At 35.8% G+C, this 19,868-nt stretch overlaps 1 protein-coding gene across 12 annotated transcripts in view; it reads right to left on the bottom strand.

The window, feature by feature from the left end:
- The window catches only part of dab1a (DAB adaptor protein 1a), a 426,003-nt gene that overhangs the window by 93,296 nt on the left and 312,839 nt on the right, over nucleotides 1-19,868 (bottom strand). For 11 of the 12 annotated variants that reach the window (XM_082146834.1, XM_082146833.1, XM_082146835.1 and 8 more), the window contains one exon: nucleotides 14,925-15,125. In XM_082146834.1, the coding sequence (XP_082002960.1) occupies nucleotides 14,925-14,991 (67 nt within the window). In that variant the 5' untranslated portion in view covers nucleotides 14,992-15,125. Of the gene's footprint in view, nucleotides 1-4,485; nucleotides 5,146-14,924; nucleotides 15,126-19,868 lie in introns of those variants that run through there. The other variant, XM_082146839.1, reaches the window with a different exon arrangement.

Here is a 19,868-nt window from a genome sequence, read left to right as displayed (position 1 = left end):
TTTATATGACACATTCACCTACTCTGAGAGGCAGTGGGTGGATATGGATGGAAATTGCTATTAAATATTCTTTATGTTCTGTATTCAGAGGTATGCAGCAGTATGTCGAGCTCTTTCTGATGATATACAGTATACACATGCTTGGATATGCACTTTTGACCTAACTTGCACACACACTCATTCTTCGACTGTGTCCTCAATCTTGCCTTAGAAAATCAAATGAACACACAAGTGTATAAAAGCAATATAAGTTGAATTTTAACAGGGTTGGAATAACAGCATCTCTGGGGTCAGGCTACAGTCTGTACCACAAATCAGAAAGGATATGCCTACTAATGCATCAGTAGCCTACGGGTGCGTCTCAATTAGCACCCTAGTTCACTAGTCTGGCACTGATCAGGGAGTCGGTCATTTTAAGGGCTTTCTCAATCACAAAATCCTTCCAGTGCACTGAAACGCTCCCTAAAAAACACCATGAAAACCAGGGAGCATTGATGCTCACTACAGTATGTTGTCTTACTGGAAGTTTTGAAGCGTGAAACAAAAATCGCGTGAGCCAACTCACTACACAATGACATGAACAATGTTTGTTTTTTTAAATAAACCATTAATTATATTTCAGCATAAACATACATCGCTAGACAGGTAATGGACATAATTTAGCTAACATTTATAATCAATTTACAGCTGAAATGTTACAGGACGTAACAATCAAAGTATTTATCATAATGTACTTTTTAAAAACATAACTAATGTCAGAAAGATAGTTGTGACGTTGTATATGACATTGCCATGTTGCTGGAAATAGAGCCAGCATTGTCCCAATGTGTCCTTACCAGTGTCTGAATTCAGTACATAAAATAGGCTACTGATTCACAACATAGGGAGCTGATTGAGACACACCCTATTTTCCATCCAAAGTTGTAAATTTAACTTACGCGCAATATTGGAATATCGCTTGGGTTTCCATCCCATGTGCTAGAGAGAACAAAAATACCCCTTCCTGGGAAACTGGCGCGACATATCTGTAATAAAGTAATAAATTGAAGTTGCTGCAATCGGAGAAGCAACTTTGGCACTTTTTTCATACATTATAAATTACTTCATAGACGAAACGCAATAAACTGTCATGTTATCTTGCATTCTGAGGCAGACGCCGGGTGTTTGGGAACACAGTCATGTGAGACAGTTATGGAAGGTAATTAAACCCAACCATTTTGATGACAGACTTTGGCTCAGGCATTTCAGATCGACTAAACCAACATTTGAGAAGCTGTGTGCAATGAAATTAGTCCACTGGTCCAGTTATGCCATCCCACCGCGGCCCAGTTCCATCAGGAAAACACATTCTCATTGCACTGTGAGTTGGCCACACGCACCAAATAAGAGTATTTAAAAATTATGTTTTAGAATGTTTGCACCTTATCCAAACATACTTATAGCTCTCCGACATTTTTCTGATCACATGATCTGTTGAGGCAAAGTCTCATGACTTTTCAGACAACACTTTATCAGACAAAAACATGATTCGCCTGAATTGAGCGCATATTTACATTTACATTTATTCATTTAGCTGACGCTTTTATCCAAAGCGACTTACAATTGCTATATATGTCAGAGGTCGCACGCCTCTGGAGCAACTAGGGGTTAAGTGTCTTGCTCAGGGACACATTGGTGTCTCACAGTGGATTCGAACCCGGGTCTCTCACACCAAAGGCATGTGTCTTATCCATTGCGCCACACCACCCACGCATATGTTTTGTATGTGCATTTGTAGAACTGATGTACATCTTGACTTGAAAAACACAAACAAACTTTTATTCTTTTTCACACAAATATGAATACAGGTCAAATTATCAATGAATAAGACTTTTTTTTGTGCAGTTCCCTGCACAACCCCAAACCACTTTTAATATAGTGCATGATTTATACATTTCACAGTAAACTTGCTTGGTAGCTCACCGGGTACAACACTGTACTTGCGATGTGGAGCGCTCGGGTACAAGTCCTGTGAAACACAAGCTCAAAGACTTGTAGAATCGAGCTGATATGACATGAAGTCCTTCATTAAATGTGATTTTACCTCAAGTTTGGCTTTTGTTAACACTATCTGTTAGCTTTAGGGTAGGGTTTAGTGTAAGTGGTATGTTATTTTCGAACACGATAGAGCATTAACCTTTTAGTGCCACTCACCGGACATTTCATTTCCGAACAGCCGTGATACTGTACGTTCAACAACCAATGTAATGAAATGTTGCTCGATTCACCTTCATCTGTTCTGAGTTAAAATGAAAGCACTTTTAGCAAAACTCACTGGACCTTTAATTTTGAAAGGGTCGCGAAACTCGCAAGAAACAACCCAGTGTTGTGCAGAATGAGCCTGTTTTCCAATGAGCCTGGGTTGATTTATAATCTGCCATCTTGGATGTTTTCTATTTTCACACAGCTTGTTGCAGTGCACTCTGAGACTGCTTTCTCCTGAAAGAACAATACTGCATATAAATATGCAATGCTGCCTTAGAATGTTAACAAAGGGTTTTAGAAGGCACCTTATCATTGGAATAGTCTTCATGTTTGGGGCATACGTGATGCCTAAACATGCTAAACATTACATTTTCTGGCTCTCTTTCTCTGTGTGATAGTGTGTTTTGAACAAATACCCAGAGGGAATCTCGCCTCTGGTCATGGACGACAGCTCTAGGGTTTATCGTGTGTGTATGTGTGTGTGTATATATGTATGTATGTGTGTGAGAGGGTAAGTGACCTAGATTTTGGAGGTATTCAAGACTGTACCAGGTTATCTTCAGCCTGATTCATGTTACAACACTTATCCACACAAACATAACACAAGTCGTGTTTTCATCCAGTATTTGCTCCTCTCCAAACAACCACGCCGCCCCCTTCAACGTTCATACCGTATCTTACAAACCCCACACACTAAAAGCAGCTCACTGGTCAATCGATAAAGATCTTATCAGTAAAACCCATCCATAGCGGCTTCTCTGTGAGGATGAACCATGAAGTATAGTAAATCGCCAAGACATTCAGTCGTTCTCTTCAAACTGGAGATTCAGTCATGCACTGATAAATTAGCCAGACATATAGCATAAAGAATACGATTTTTCTCAGCCCAGAATCAAGTTCATCTGAGACACAGTGTCACTGTGATATGCCGATGGCTCAGAGACAGGACTTTCATGGCTTTCCTTCTGATGAGTGAAACATGGGTCACAGAGGCCTCAGACACCAACAGTAATAACTAAGTAAAAGTCAAGGCACTTTGCTGAAAATCCTGATGTACATCATAATAGAGCAGAAAATATGTCCAGTACCCTAGACAAATTAAGGCGAGACACGGCAGGCAAAAACATAGATTTTTCATGCAGTGGTCAGTTTTGAGATTTTGGGCTAGTTTACTCCTTCAATATGTGTTCTTTCATGCTGCTATAAAGAAAACGTTGAAAATATACATTAAGATGTTTATTTTATTACATTTTGTTTATTTGCGGCAGTAAATTTCTCCTGAATTTACCAGGAAGTTAGTATTCCAACGCGACATGCCGAGATCCGTCTGTTTTCTGAAGTCTGTCGTGACCGGTATCGTTGTAAAGCTCTGAGTCTCCTGCACAACGCTATGTAACCCAAATATGGGCATTTCCTTTCAATCAGTAACCAATCGTGAATGTTCAAAGGGGGATTTAAAGCTAACGACGATTTCTCATTTAGAGCCATTTAAATCTTTAACTGCCGTTTTCTCAAAATGAGGTTTCTGTCATTCTCCAGTAGAAACATCTCAGCCTATGTAGCACCTTAGTTATACACTTAGCAGTATTCTGAAGATATTTTCAGAGGGATTTGTTAATAAATCATTCCTGGCCTGATTTATGTGACATTTTAATCAAAAAAATATGGCGAAAATAATTTTTTTTATGGCTATAGAGTAGACAGTATATTTTGATTTCCTAGGTAATGAAAGCATATATCCTGAAATCCCTCTGAATTTTTATTTTCATCTTGTGTGTAAACAAAATGAAAAAATTATTTTGCACCTGGCTTTATCATATGTTCAGATCTATCTACCGAAAATATATGCAAAATCGTGCATATTTAATGAGATAATGAATAATTTGCATAATTAAACATACAAATTTCTAAAATTTGTAATACATTTTTTTTATATACTTGTGTACTGTAAGTAATCAACTGAGGAAGTTTCATGGTGATATCTATTATTTTAAAATGTTACCCTATTCACCTGTAGTGTCTCGCCTTAACCTATTTTTTAAAAACCTAAGAGAAATCCAAGTTATGAGTCAACAACGAGTCTAAAGTGCTTTTTTGCTTTGTGCGATTAATATTATACATGCCTAAATAAATAAACCCAATAATAATTGTAATTCCTAAACACACTGCAGTCTAATGCAACAATTGCTCAGATTAAAAGACACACAAACACAGTTTTTCTGTAGCGCACTGTTTGCTTACCCATCTCAGCAGGCTGTGCTGTAATATGGCGTGATTATCCCTGATCGTCAGACGGAAAAATCGCACATAAATTGTCACTTAATTGCAGCAGTGAAGGAGCGATGACAAGAGAGAGAGAAACCCGAGGGCGAAAGCGAATGGGGCGTGAGGATCCCCACAAGAAACTGCACACTGTCTGATTCCTCTGCCTCTGAGGGAAATATTTTCACTTGAAAATATGAGCCTGTTTCTGTGTCATCATATCAGTTATACAACCACAGTGCCAAAGGTTCATTGAAATGTGCCGAATGGTTACTCTTTATTGCACAGAGGTTGTACAAAGGTTAGAAGAGAGAATGAGGAAGTGACACTTAACAAGAGTAGCGCTCTTGTCATTGTTAGGCGTTCTAGATAATTCTGCTGTGCCTTTAAATTCGAATCGCATCATTCCACGTATATTGATTCAAGAAGGGTCGTTCCAGACAATCTTGGGCAATCGAAACAAACGTCAAGGTTATGAAATAAGATAGAAAACATTATGAAATTCAATTGTTTCCCGTGCTTCCTCAGGGCTGAGAGTAATCAGAATGTTGATGGCACATAAAATAAATGGCATTTTGATTAAAGAGCGCAAAAAGTGACCTCGACAGTGGCCGAGGTATAACAATTTACTTCAATTGAGGTAAAAAAGACTATCCAGAGTAAAATAAAAATAAAAGTTAAAATAAAAGAACAATACATTTCCAGAGCTATAAAATTAAATTAAATTAATTTAATTTAATTTAATTTAATTTAATTTAATTTAATTTAATTTAATTTAATTTAATTTAATTAAAATGTAATAAAAAAAATAATAATCAAAAGCTGGGTTTCATACATTTTTTTGTTTTTTTTTGTTGCATTTGTTAAGCCATTTTAACGGAAAATGTTACTAAAAAGAATGTGAAGTATTGCATGTTTCCTTTCCATCTGCTATGTTATATACGCATGTTATCTTGAGTTGAATGACCTCCTTGCTTTGGGTAGAGTTGTATTTGCTATATACTGCAGCAATTATACATAACTAAATACTGCCAGGAGATGCTGCAGAATAACTGCAATAACTCACATAATGAGGGCTGAGAGCCATTTGCTCTCGGAAATGTTGGCAGGCTATTGCATTGCGTTGTTGTTTTCCATCTAATACAGCATTAATATTCACTGTAAAAAAAAGCCCATCACCTCGTTCGTCCGTAGTCCATACCCAGCAGTGTAAACTACTGACCAAATGGTCAAAACAAATCATAATTTTATATGCCTATCAACCTTTCAAATCATGTTTGTTCAAATTAAATATTCGCATAAACCCAGCATTATTTTGGTATCCTAGTTAATTATGTCCAATTTTTGCGCCCTTGCCACTCTGTATGAAGTTTAAAAAGGACTTCTATGGTAATTCACAAATTAAAACTGAAAATGTCCTATATTCATGAAGGACTGCAAACTTCACCTGGGTCACAGACAGCTTGACATAATATTTCATTAGTGTTTCATCAGCCTGGTGTCTTCCTCTTTGCCCTTAGGCTCAGGAATGTCTGTCTCTAAAGCGTATCACAGAGTATCTGTATGAATTACTAATATAAGATCTTTATTTGGGTCTAGATCTTCATCTGTGTCACTGTGACAAAAGGCCCCAAATCTCTCCTCATCGTCTTAATCACCGCACACCATATGCTCCCTCCTGAGACCTGTCAGAACTTCAAGTTTCAACTCAGCCTTTTTGTTTTATAAATTCCATCATTTTAACCATAATGATAGCTGAAATATTATAGCTGTGAAGAGGAGATTGCAAAATGGCACAACTAATGAGCTTTTAAAGGGGAAAACATCTCTGTAGACTTTCTAAAATGGAACACACCCCAACCCTGATTAAACTTTCAGGACAGTGCAGGACAAGTTACTACAGACACGAGTTGTCTCAAATCAGTAATCAAAGTGATCAGACTTACGTTTTTGCCTGGTAGATGATAAAATGGTGGATGATAAATATGTGACAAAACCGGAATTGGTGGGATCTTTTGAAGTGGACCAGAAAGCAATGACCCAGCAAACCCTAATCAACCAGTAAAGTGATGCTAACAAATACCCATCTAACAAATACCCAGAACACCACAGCAATACAATAGTATTGCAATATATATATATACATATATATATATATATATATATATATATATATATATATATATATATATATATATATATATATATAATTATTATTATTATTATTAATTTTTTTTCAGAATGTTTTCATTTATTGCAATACTATCTTGTTCTGGGTATTAAGATCTAAATAAAGATCTTATAACTATATATATATATGACCCAGCAAACACTAATCAACTAGTAAAGTGATGCTAACAAATACCCATCTAACAAATACCCAGAACACCACAGCAATACAACAGTATTACAATATATTATATATATTTTATTTTTACATTTTTTTCAGAATGTTTTCTGGGTATTAAGATCTAAATAAAGATCTTATAACTATAACTATAACTATATATATATATATATATATATATATATATATATAACTATATATATATATATATATATATATATATATATATATATATATATATATATATATATATATATATATATATATATATTATACCGGAATATATGTGTGTGTGTAGTAGGTGGCATTTAAAATGTCAGCAACTAACGCAAAAATCCTAAATTAAATTGTTTTAATCTATTTATTTATTTTTTGGGCCAAAAAAAATCTAAAAGACTTTACAGTTAATATCTTAAATGAAAATCTTTTATATATATATATATATATATATATATATATATCATTTTAATATAAAGAAGTACAATTTAAATGGAATTTTAAACTGCCAACATTTCAAACTGCCATTTTTTCCATTATACCATTAAACAATTGCGGTCAGTAAGATTTTTCTTTTCAATACATGATCAAAAGTGACAGTAGAGGCTTTTGCATTCTTACAAAATATTTCTAAGTATCTTGAGCAGCAAATTAGCATATTGATGATTTCTGAAGGATTATGTGACACTGAAGACTGAAGTAATGATACTGAAAAATCAGCTTTGCATCACATAAATGACATTTTAGAATATATTAAAATATTATATATTATAATAATAATAATTTACAATATTACTGTTTTACAGTAGTTTGATCAATTAAATGCAGCCTTGGTGAGCATAATATACTTCTAAAAACAACTTTAAACTGTTGAATATTTCCCATATGTTTGTATTGTATTGTATTGTATAATTTAATGTATTGTATTAGTTTAATTTCACCGATTATCATTCCATTTCACTTTCCCTTTTTTATATCCAAATTCGTAATTTTCCTATCTCAACTCAAATTTAGGTTTTGAATGGGAATTTAAAATGTATTTTCCCTTCAGTTCTGAATAACGCACAACACTGGAGATAATATCCCACCAGTCGCATGCACTGAGCCAATGACGGCTAACCAGAAGCACAGAAAAGAGATCTGCTTTGGTTTTATTCCAGTTCTATTTCCGTTCATCTGAAAATCCTTTCCAGTTTTATTCTTATTCCATACGTTTGATGAAATGCTGTTAAGCTGCCATAGCCCTCCCGTTGGCAATCAACCTCCATCTAAAGCTGCCAGTCACTGATTTGAGGCACACAAAAAAGGAATTCTGGATAAAAAAGATGGAATGAGAGATGTTAATATGGAAGAGAGACAGAGATCTGGACAGCTTAATGATCAGTCTCAGAGCGTAATAAACCCCAGCATGTCAACTCTGACAATGATCCACATCTTCAACAAAAGACCAGTCCAGGAAAAGGAAAACAGAGCACAATTCAGAACCAAATCAATTAAACCCTTGGTTCTGGTGATTACGGTATCTCTATCCAACAATACCACAACACTCACTGACACACTCTATACACTATATGTTTTAAATTTGTTCTCTTACATGTATGCCTACCATTAAAGCTCTTGTTTGACAAGTGTATTGTGAATCTGACAACTTCTTCAAAAACACAATAGAGAAAACATTCCGCCTCCCGCTTCTGATAACAATAGTTGTGTCTTACTATGGAGGCATATATGTGAAATTACAGTTTGCTTTCATACACTCAAATACCTTCAATTGAAGATCTCGACAAGATCATGAACACAATAACAGCAATCATCAAGTTATGAAAGAAAATTCTTTTTCCTCCCGCTTTTTTTTTATTTTTTTTATCCTTTTTCAGTGTTCATATTCACACAGGTTTTAACAGGTTAACAGGTTTTATACACCTGCATTACAAAATCTACATACAGTGTGTTCCTGCTGTACTTCAGGTTTAATTTTTACTGTAATCGTTCTACAATTTATTATAATAATGTGAGTGATATACTGTGACTTCATTTATGACTACTATTCTTGTTACAGTCATCTTTTGTATATTTACAGATTAACTGTAATAGTGTGAATAAATTATGACCATTCATAGATTTTGCTAAATATATGACCACTTTTCTGTTTTATAGAAGTTTATAGCAGTTTACAGTTTGTAATGTGCACACATTGGCACCAAACAATATTTTAATGTTCTGTTCACTTGCCCAACTGTACCTTGATGTTAAATTACATTTAAATATTAAATTCAAGCATTTAAGGTACTCGTTAGTCTTAGTATGTTTTGCTTGATTTAACCCCCCACCCAAAAAAGATATTGACACCAAAGTAAAAAAAAAAAAAAAAGATTTGTCTGAAAAAATAATGCATAAGCATAGTATGCCTTAAGAATTACCATTGTTTTTATTTTATTTATTTTTTTAATTAGTTGCTGTTTTGTTTTTACTAAAAGTTTCTTGTTTTGAAATATTTTTGTTGTCTACCATAGTCTATTGTGCTATTGGTTACACTTTATTTTAAGGTACCCTTGTTACAGTGTAATCATACATCTAAGTACTGAGTAATATTAATTAACAACATTACTATAGGGTTAGGTTTTGGTTTAGGGTAAATAGCTTGTAATTATGCATAATTTATTGTTATAACTACACTGTAAAAAATAATCCTGTAAAAAAAACGGTAAACTACTGACAGCTGTGGTTGCCAGCATCATACCGTAAAAATTTGGCGTGTTACTGTTTTTAAAATTAACAGCTAAATACCGTTTTGTCAGCTACAGCTATATGCTGTTAAATTACAATTTTAAACTGTACCTGACAAAACGGTATTTAACCTGACACGGTAGGTTAATTTCAAAAACAGTAACACACCATATTTTTATGGTATGATGCTGGCAACCACAGCTGCCAGTAGTTTACTGTTTTTTTTACAGGATACTTTTTTACAGTGTATAGTAAGTACATGTAATATATGTAACAAGGACACTGTGAAATAAAGTGTTACCATAGAGAATGTCCTAGCCTGCTTCAATTTCACAGTATGATTCTGAATAAACTATTTTATCTTGTGATTTTTACAGTACCATTTTCAGGAACACGAAAACACACACACATAACACTTCACATTAGCCGCTTGTCACTTCCTCAATAGCTGAGGTTAAATAAAGGGCTTAATTCACTTCTATTTATGTTATTAATTAGAAAATATAAGGACTGGGAGTGAAAGGGGGATAATGCAGCTGGGATGAGCTCATCAACACTGCAGTGAATGCTTTATTTATTAGTTGCGGTGTTCTAATGTGCCCTAATGACATTGATATTCATTACACCTTGCCCCAAGAGCACTTACTCTCACACGTGTTTGTGTGTGTGTGTGTGTGTGTGTGTGTGTGTGTGTGTGTGTGTGTGTGTGTGTGTGTGTGTGTGTGTGTGTGTGTGGGTGTGTATGTGTATTCTCTCTCCTTATTATTATGCTCTCCCTCTACGGACCTCCGGGACCCAACTACACGTAAAACCCTGCTTCATTATTCCTCAATTAATTTAGCGGCATGTTTAAAACCTCAGCGTGTGTTTGCACCAATGTCATTATCATCCTGATGACTGTGGATTGTCAAATCCTTTATTGTCAAAGGCATTGCTTTTCAACTGATTTTTCTTCATAAACCACTTTTTACTATGGACATCGACTGGCGACCCAACATTGAACTGAACTGAATTTTGGATCAAGTCATATATCCATGTTAAAAGTAAAAATGTATTTCGTGTTGTTTAGGACAGATTTATTATTTCACCTTGTATAATTTTGTTCAACATTCGTATAGTGTTTGAGAATGAGGGCATGTCAAACAAGATTGTCTGCATTTGTCTGATTTGGCTGTTTAAAATGAATTTGTGGTAAACACAGTGTTTCTTTGAATGGGTTTTCATTTCTCTATAACGTCAACAATAAACATATAGGAAGTGTTTTTTCTTCCCTTGATTATCATATTTAAAGGCATAATTTACTCACCCTCATGTCGTTCCAAACCTGTGTGAATTTCTTTCTTTTTTTTTTTTCTGCAGAACATAAAATATATTTTGAAGAATGTTGGTAACCAAACAATTTCAGTTCCCTGTCACTTGCATTGTATTTTTTATTTATTTTTATCCATACAATGGACAAAACTGTTTGTTTACCAACATTGTAAAAAAAAAAAAAAAAAAAAAAAAATCTGCATAATAAATAAATAAATAAAATGCATACAGGTTTGGAACAACATTAGGGTGAGTAAATGATGACAGAATTTTGTGTGGACTATTTCTTTAAAGTACTTAAAAATAAACAAAAATATTTACACAAATTTAAATAATCACACAAAATAAATTGTACAACTGTTCACAATGTTAAAATACCTCAAATAATACTGTTAAGATGGATGGATGGATGGATGGATGGATGGATGGATGGATGGATGGATGGATGGATGGATGGATGGATGGATGGATGGATGTTCTCAAAAGTCCAACATTTTGGTGGTGTGTGCTTATCTTGTACATATGGCCCTTTCAATGATTCAAGGCAGTTATAGGCCACATTCTCCACTAATGGCCACTGTTGCATTATGGGTAAGGCACGTACAGTATGGAGAGAGCAGCTAATAGGAGGATCAGATCATTTCTTCGAACGAGGAGAAGGCTGTCATTAACCGCTTGCTGTAGGTCATATTAAACCGGTTCCCATAGGGGAGGGAAGGTCAGTGTCATTAGTAACAGATTACCAGTGTTTGAGGTCATAAAAAGACGGATTCTCAATAGATTGTCCTGCTCAAACGGTTTCTAGTGGAAAAGACAGCAGGAGCAATTACATCCATTCCATAGGGAACAGAGATGCAGGACAGGCTTGTTATGAAGATGGTGAAGAGACAGGTGGATGTTGTTTGTTACTGTTGACTGGTTGAGAGGAAGCACTATTTACTGCTTAAATATTCAAGGCAATGCAAACGACAGGAACAGCATATTTGTGTGCATGTGTTTCCTCAGAGGCGTAATTATATCTGTTTTTGTTTGATACAGGAAAAAAACAGAAAGGTTAACAATCTAGTCTTTCACTGTTTCTATTCTGACCATAAAACATGGTCTACAAGACTATTTGAAGCAGTAAAAGAATGGAAGGAATCAGACGGATCCTCCTGTTGACTTTATTTAAGTGTATCATTTCTGTCTCTGTGAAACTTATAACTAAAATGATGAACACTTCAAGCAGGGGTGTCCAAAGTCCCGGCCCAGGGATGAATTTTAAACGACCCACAGCTTGACTATTAAAACATATTTTATGCAGCCCGCCATGTAAATCATGAAGTTTCACAATGTCAACACAAGGTGACAGCAATAGATTCTAGGCCAGGTGAAGCAGTAAACCGTGAGTGCCAAACTGATAAGCGCTGCCATTTCTGTTGCGTATGAGAAACCTTAAACGCACCAAACGCAGAACAGCGCTGCTCGTTTGAACTGTCCCGCGTGGAGCATTTATTAGCTCTGCCCAATAGACAGCACAGCGCGAGCTCAGAACAAATGCATTTACGCTGACCACTAAACAGTGTGAGATCCAGTGAGAAGCGTTTCAAGTTTGGCGCAGAGGTCTTCGATACAAACCACAAATGTCTCCATATGTTTTGTAAAAGTTTCAATTTATTTTCATATTCACTAACTAACAACTAAGTAACTAAATAACTATACTATGCTTTGTGAATGTTTCAATTTATTGTTACATTCACTTACTAAATATAATATACTTTGTGAATGTTTCAATGTATTATGACTAGAGCTGTAGCGGTGCGTCGATGACGTCGACGCGTCGACGCCAAAATTACGTCGACGTCATATTTTTTGCGTCGACGCTTCTTTATTTATTATCTATTTATTTTTTTGCACCATTCCCGGAGGTACAGCTCGCCACACACACACCGCCCGCCGTGTTATTCTGCCATGTTTTCTCCCTTTCTTTCCAAACCGCGACAAACGCCAGTCTCCTTTCTCTGCAGAATGCCACAAATCCGCTCAACCAATCACAGCGCACCATTCCACGCATTGTAAACAGTAACGGTGGCGCTCTGACACCCGGCATCCTAGTTTTCCTTATCTACTTTGCACTTTTTGATCAACAAACAAACAAAAAAAATAATACATTGATGAACCTGTGGTGGATTCTGCCGTAGGGAAGAAACGTAAGCCATCGAAATCTAATCATTTACGTGAGGAGATTAAGAAGATGAGGCATGCGGGAGGAAGAGAAATGCCGACTGATGCTTGTTCTCACACGACAGCGTCAAACTTCTGTCGAATGCTGACACGTTAACCCCAGGGGATCTTTTAAAAAACGTTCAATTCTTGTACTCAAAGTCAACGAAAACCGAGCAGGACCTAAGCCATTTTACAGCTGATCGCCGTCAAAAAAGAAGGTCGCCGTCGTTCAGAAGGTATTTCTAGCGATGGCTGATTGAATGTAGCCTATGTTTAGTCCAGATTAGTATTGACCGAGTTCAGAGGCTGTCATATGTGGATCAACTTACTTTGTTGTGTATTTTCAACAGTTTCAATGTGAAAAATAACTTTTATATTGATTCAATTTATCACATTTATACTATATTATTCAGAAGTAAACATTGTAGCTGACAGTGTGTTTATGTCAGAATGTTTATTTTTAAACCACAACCTTCTAAGTGCTTCTTTTACCAATCTTTTGCATTTCTCATCCAAACAACGTCAAACTTGGCACTGCACTTACTCGTGCCCAGACAGCTGTCGAGTTTGAAATCCATCGGAGTAACGGCTCGACAGAGATATGCGAATAACAGACAGGATAAATAATTCCAATTAGTCGTTAGATTAGTCGACTAATCGATAAAATAATCGCCCGACTAATCGTTTAATTAATAATCGTTTACCCCAGCCCTAATTATGACATTCACTAACTAAATTTAATATGCTTTGTGAGTTTCAATTTATTTTCACATTCACTAACTAACTAACTAAATATAATATACTTTATGAATGTTTCAATTTATTTTCACATTAACTAACTAGCCAACTAACTAACTAACTAACTAACTAACTAAAGGATGCTTTGTGAATGTTCACATTTATTTTCACATTCACTAACTAACTAAATATAACATTCTTTGTGAATGTTTCAATTTATTGTGAGATTCACATGATAATGAATAAATGAATGAATGAATGATTGATTGATTGATTGATTGATTGATTGATTGATTGATTGATTGATTGATTGATTGATTGATTGAATGAAATTATATATACACCATTATATGCTTTCAATTAATTTTGAACTGAATAAATAATTGATTTAACAATAAATATAAATGTATTCTGTTGTGCTTCGAGTTATTTCTGAACGCAAGGACACATAAACACCCCCAACGATGACGCTATGTGCATATCTAGATCTTTAAAAATGATGAGAAGTTCGTAGACTTGTTCTTAGACGCACAAGGCTATGTAGAAGTCAGATCTCGCTGTTTGCTCTCCATTTCCTAGCTCTATGGGACATCTGGTGTCACTTCGCCCCTCAGCTGTGCCGCTACGGTCTCATGGGCTCATGGCCTGGCACAAAACGCCATTGTGCAGCCGCTAAGGAACAGGTGGTACATCACAAGAGGACAGTGCAACAAGACTCATAACAAGAGAGGCAACAGCCTGTCCCCTCTATACACTGGCCATACAATGACCGACAGGCCCCTTGGCACTGGTCCCATCCCCAAACATCTGTCTGAGTACCCGTTACTGTGTGAACCACAGTAAAGATGAGGCTTTATCCATCCATCCATCCATCCAAAACACATAGGAAACGTTACAAAAAAGACGTCAGCTAACCTTCCAATCCATTCTGTATTTGAGGCACTAAGGTTTTGTGCATGTGTGATTGTTTGTGTGTGTAGAACCTGCACAGTATGCCTGTGATTTTAAAGCCGACCCCCACAGACTGAACAAACCCCCGGGCGTGAGTGTGTGTTTGTCTGTTTACACATGCGCCCGTATGAGGGCCTCGTACCTCTCCTCTTGGAATCCTTTCTGACGCTGGGTCTGGCAGCAGGCTGGAGCTCGGCCTCTGTTGACATATTAAATCCTTATTCCTTTACCGTGCAGCTGGGTGGCTGTGACTGGCTCATCTAGAGGGGCTTTCCACTGACTCGGGAACAGTCCACCGCTGCCTCTAGCCTCGACACGGCATCTCATTCACTCCCAGCGAGGGCTGCAAGGGAAGAGATAAAAGACATTTTTAATTCATTTGACCTAAGTGTTGTGGCATAATTTGATGGATCCATAGCATTGGGAAGTCTGTTCGAATTTAACACACAAAAATACCATAAAAATGCAATTAATGCATACAATGACTTGAAATCTATGATGAGCATATATATTTTATATAGGCTACATATGGTTTTTAAAGTATTTTGTTTTCTTTATCTTGGGCTCACTTACAGTATTTGTACAGTAAGGGTTTTAACAATACCACGTCATGATTCAATACATATCAAGATACTGAACTCATGGTACAATATTATTGCGATACCTATGATACATACGGTATGATAAAAGGTTAACAAAAAATGTAATGTTGATTAAAATGCTAAATTTGGTATTTGATTGTGGGAGTAAATGAATAGGCTTGGACTTGGTGCTGGAAACCCAATGCACAGGACATAGGGATGTCGCGATAACCGCAATATTGTAGTACCGCGCTACTGACAAGACAACCGCAGAGGAATGCAAGTAACCGCAGCAACCGTGATATTCGCGTGTTTTCTTTTTTCATAAGGCTATACCCTTCTTGTTTTGAACTTCGTGTGTATTGAATGTTAAATAAGTTAATAATGATAACAAGACTGTTTATAATGTTGATTTGTACAGAGGCTTCGTGGATTTGCACTAAAGCCTAAACAGACAGTGAATGAGAGAGATCGACTGAGCTCGTGCGTTACCTGCGTCTGTCTTTGAGGTCAAGTCATATATTCGTTAAAAAGGTTGCCGTGTCCAAGGAAAGCGAAATATCGTATCGCCCTTTTAACGTTTAAGGGTATTTACCATAAATGGCATGGTAAAAAAAATCAGCGAGTCACGCATTGAAACAATGCCATTGGTCTCTATTAGGTGAAGCATCAGCTTCAGCGTTACCCATGCGACGCATTGCTGGTCAGCTGAGCCTTGAAAAGTGGAGCTCAAAGTAAAAAAATAATTAACACCTTGTTTCATTACATCTATCTTTTAATGAATCAGAGTTTTTGAACGTGTTCATTGAATGAACGCTTTAATGACTCACTCAAAGACAGTCCGTTGCCGTTACAATGTAACTGCGTGCTGAGTGACAGCATTTCAATGTGCAGAGACGCTGTTTAGTTTAGTTTACGTTAGTTGCTGAAAATGTCCTCGATTTTGTGCATGCTAAACACATCGTAACACTTATTTATATAGCAACAAATAAATATACATAAATCCAAATAAATAAATAAATGGCGATAATACCGCATATCGCGCTATTGAGCCACTCAAAATTACAGCAAGGGAAATTCCTTCACCGGGACAGCCCAAACAGGACAATGGTGACACCAGAATAAAATTATTCATGATTCTGGAGCCGAAAATCCAGAATTATTTTAGACGAATTTGCTTGCACTCTGTCACTGACTAGATACAGTATATCCTATTTAAAATAATGTAGGCCACTTTTTACTGGTAACATAAGACATTTTGCATTATCAGGACCCACACATATTCCCCCATTGCATTATTATATATTATATTCAACATTATATTAGTTTAATGTAGTACTGACACTAAAACTCGACATGAAAACTTGGATTTATTTTTATTTTGGGTGAACTATCCACGATACATATTTTGCATTTTTGTATTGCGATATATTAAGACATGATATATTGTTACACCCATATATATATATATATGTATGTATGTATGTATATGTATATGTATATATATATATATATATATATATATATATATATGTATATATATATATATATATATATATATATGTATGTATGTATGTATGTATGTATGTATATATATATATATGTATATGTATATATATATATATATATATATATATATATAAAAAAATGCAGCTTTGAGTCCAAGACAAATTTACTGAGACGGACAATAAAGTATACTCCAACTCTATATAGTACACCGGGATTAAAAAAAAAATAACATGGAAATATCACACACATCATCTTTAAGCACTAAAACCAGCGATAAACAAATATCTTACAAATCTACACTTTTTTTTCTCACAAACTAACATACCCAAGTCTGAAATAAACTAGAATGCAAACATTTAGAAGGCCAAATGTCTTCTAAAAGCCCTTTAGATGACAACTTGCAGAAAATGTTAAATGCTAATACTGTTGATGTTAATAATGTTCCACAGTGTGTCATCGCTCTTTCTGAAGGAGGTTTTGGCTGGTTTTCTCGCAGTGCTTCCTCTCTCCGCAGGCAAGAGGAAGCACTAAATTGTTTCATCAGCTCTCTCTGCCTTCTCTTTCGCCTCACACCTTGTCATTGCATGAGCAAACAAAGCCATCTCTTTTTCCCGTGCACCTCCACCGTCGCCCCCTTCACTTCCTCTCGGGTGGTGGGAAGCACCTTTCATGTGTTAATTGGCCGCAGAGGCACTGTAGCATCACTGCAGGTGCCAGAGCCATCAGCAGATCAAACCCAGCTCCACCTCACTGCGCTCTGCCCCACAACAGCTATCAGATGAAGAAGAGACCACAGGGACCGTCACTAACTGCTCAGGCAGGCCGACCGAACAACATGGCATCACTTAGAAATCGATACACCTCGAGATGTATCGACTGGGATGAGTCGATGCCTCTAAGACATAATACAGCAGAGCAACCTGAGTGTAGGACATGAGTATACGACCTTCTTTCATATAATAATAAAAAAGCAATTTTAAGAGACAGTACACCCACAAATTAAATTTCCCTCATTATTTACTCACGATCATGTCGTTACAAACCTGTATGACTTTTTTTTAATTATCGATAACTTAAACTTAAACCATAACAAATATTTTTGAAATCAAATAAATGTTAACACACATGTTATTTTAAAAAAAATAGTTATGTTTAATTTTTTTCAACAAAGTTTAACTTTAAGTACTAAAATAAAAACCATACATATTTTAGATATAAAAATAACAAAAAAGATTAAAATGTAAAAAATAAAGAAATAAAAAAAATATTCAAAACATTAATAAAAAATATATAATCGTACATCATTGACTTCCACTGCATGGACAAAAACAGTTGAAACATTCTTAAAAAATTTAATAAATGCAATAAAATGTAATAATATAAATATATGTATAAAATAAAAATATAAAATTAGGCTAACTAAAACTAAATATTTACTTGAAATAAAATCTATATACAGTATATACATATTTTATTTAATTTCTCATTTTAAACAAAGTTTAAGTACTAAAATAAAACTATATATATATATATATACACAAATAACAAAAAAGGTATTAAAAAGGTAAAAATATATAAAAAAATATATTATTCAAAACATTACATAAAATACTATAATAGTATATGAATGAAAAAAAAAAAAGGTCCTAAATGTTGGACCCTGTTGACTGTCATTGTATGGACAAAAACAGTTGAAACTCTTAAAAATGTTAATAAATGTAATAAAAAGTCATACATATTTGGAACGCCATGACACTGACATTGAGTAAATTATGACACAATTGTCATTTTTGGGGGCACTATCCCTTTAAAGATATGTGGTAGTATCAGATTTACTTGCAGTGTAGATATGGAGTATTTTGGATGTGATTTAGAAGCTCATTTCCAATCCCACATCTGAAATGTAAAGCTTTAATACCAGTAAATCAGTGGAATTAGTCTGCCCCACAAAAAAAAACCTAAATGTATTGCGACGTTAGAGCCCAAACACATCAGTTCTGAGCGCAGTAGCTTTACAGAGGCTAGTCTGCAAAAAGCCTCTAAAGTCCCGGACTCCGCTCCGCAGGCCGGGGTAGTGGCCACTATAAGCCGCCGCTGAGGGGATTTAAACAGCCATTTCATTTCCAGCTCCAGCCACCGCCTGGCCACGCGCCGCACATTGTGTGCAGAACATTTAATTCCGAATGGAGAGAGCATGTCGCAGAGCAGCAGAGATTCACACGGCGCTCTTTATCTGAGAGAAACACACAGAGAGGAGCTGTGAGTCAGTCCAATTACTGCCATTATCTCTCCGAGAGAGGGAGAGCGAGTTCTCCACTAAACATTTTCCCATTCTAGCCTTTTTTTCTTTCCATTTTCATTAGCCTCTCTCTTTACCTCCGCACATCTGGAATCGCATAATCCTTGATACTATTCAGACCAGCTGGCTCACTGTCCTGCACTGGAAATCTGTGAATATTGTCACTTTCAGGAGGAAAAATACCATTGTTTGCTTCACCTTTTGTGTATTGAACATGTAAAAAAAAAAAAAAAAAAAAAACTAATATAGAATAAAAAATTGCGGCAAAGCAAGGACACGTTGATCCTTGGTGCTCATATGGGCTAAGCAGGTTCAACATGCAACTTCATCTTTTCGGCCTATTCTTTTCCTCTCTTCCTGGTAATTTCTTAACACTATGAATGGTTCTCATGAAGCAAAAAAATTAAATAAAAAATCATGTCACATTTCCTATCAGAAACATGACAGTTTCTCAATGAAGGCACATGCTAAATATTTGTATGTTATTTGCCCTCCTCTCTCTTCCTCCACGAGACATAAGGCGAGGTTTAGTGCATCATTCTCCTGAGGCGCTGGAGATATTTCGAATATCTAGGCTAAGGTCTCCTCTGGGACACGCCACACATTCAGAGCATGCCAGGAAAGTGGGTGAGTCGGAGAACTTCACCGCGCATGAAAAGTGGTGACCAATCCACCAGACATAGAAGTAAATCATTTG

The sequence above is a fragment of the Leuciscus leuciscus genome (genome assembly GCF_965113295.1).
Source record: "Leuciscus leuciscus genome assembly, chromosome: 19".
NCBI lineage: Eukaryota > Metazoa > Chordata > Actinopteri > Cypriniformes > Leuciscidae > Leuciscus > Leuciscus leuciscus.
Note: the sequence above shows the minus strand (reverse complement) of the source record. Positions and strands in the feature narration are given on the sequence as shown.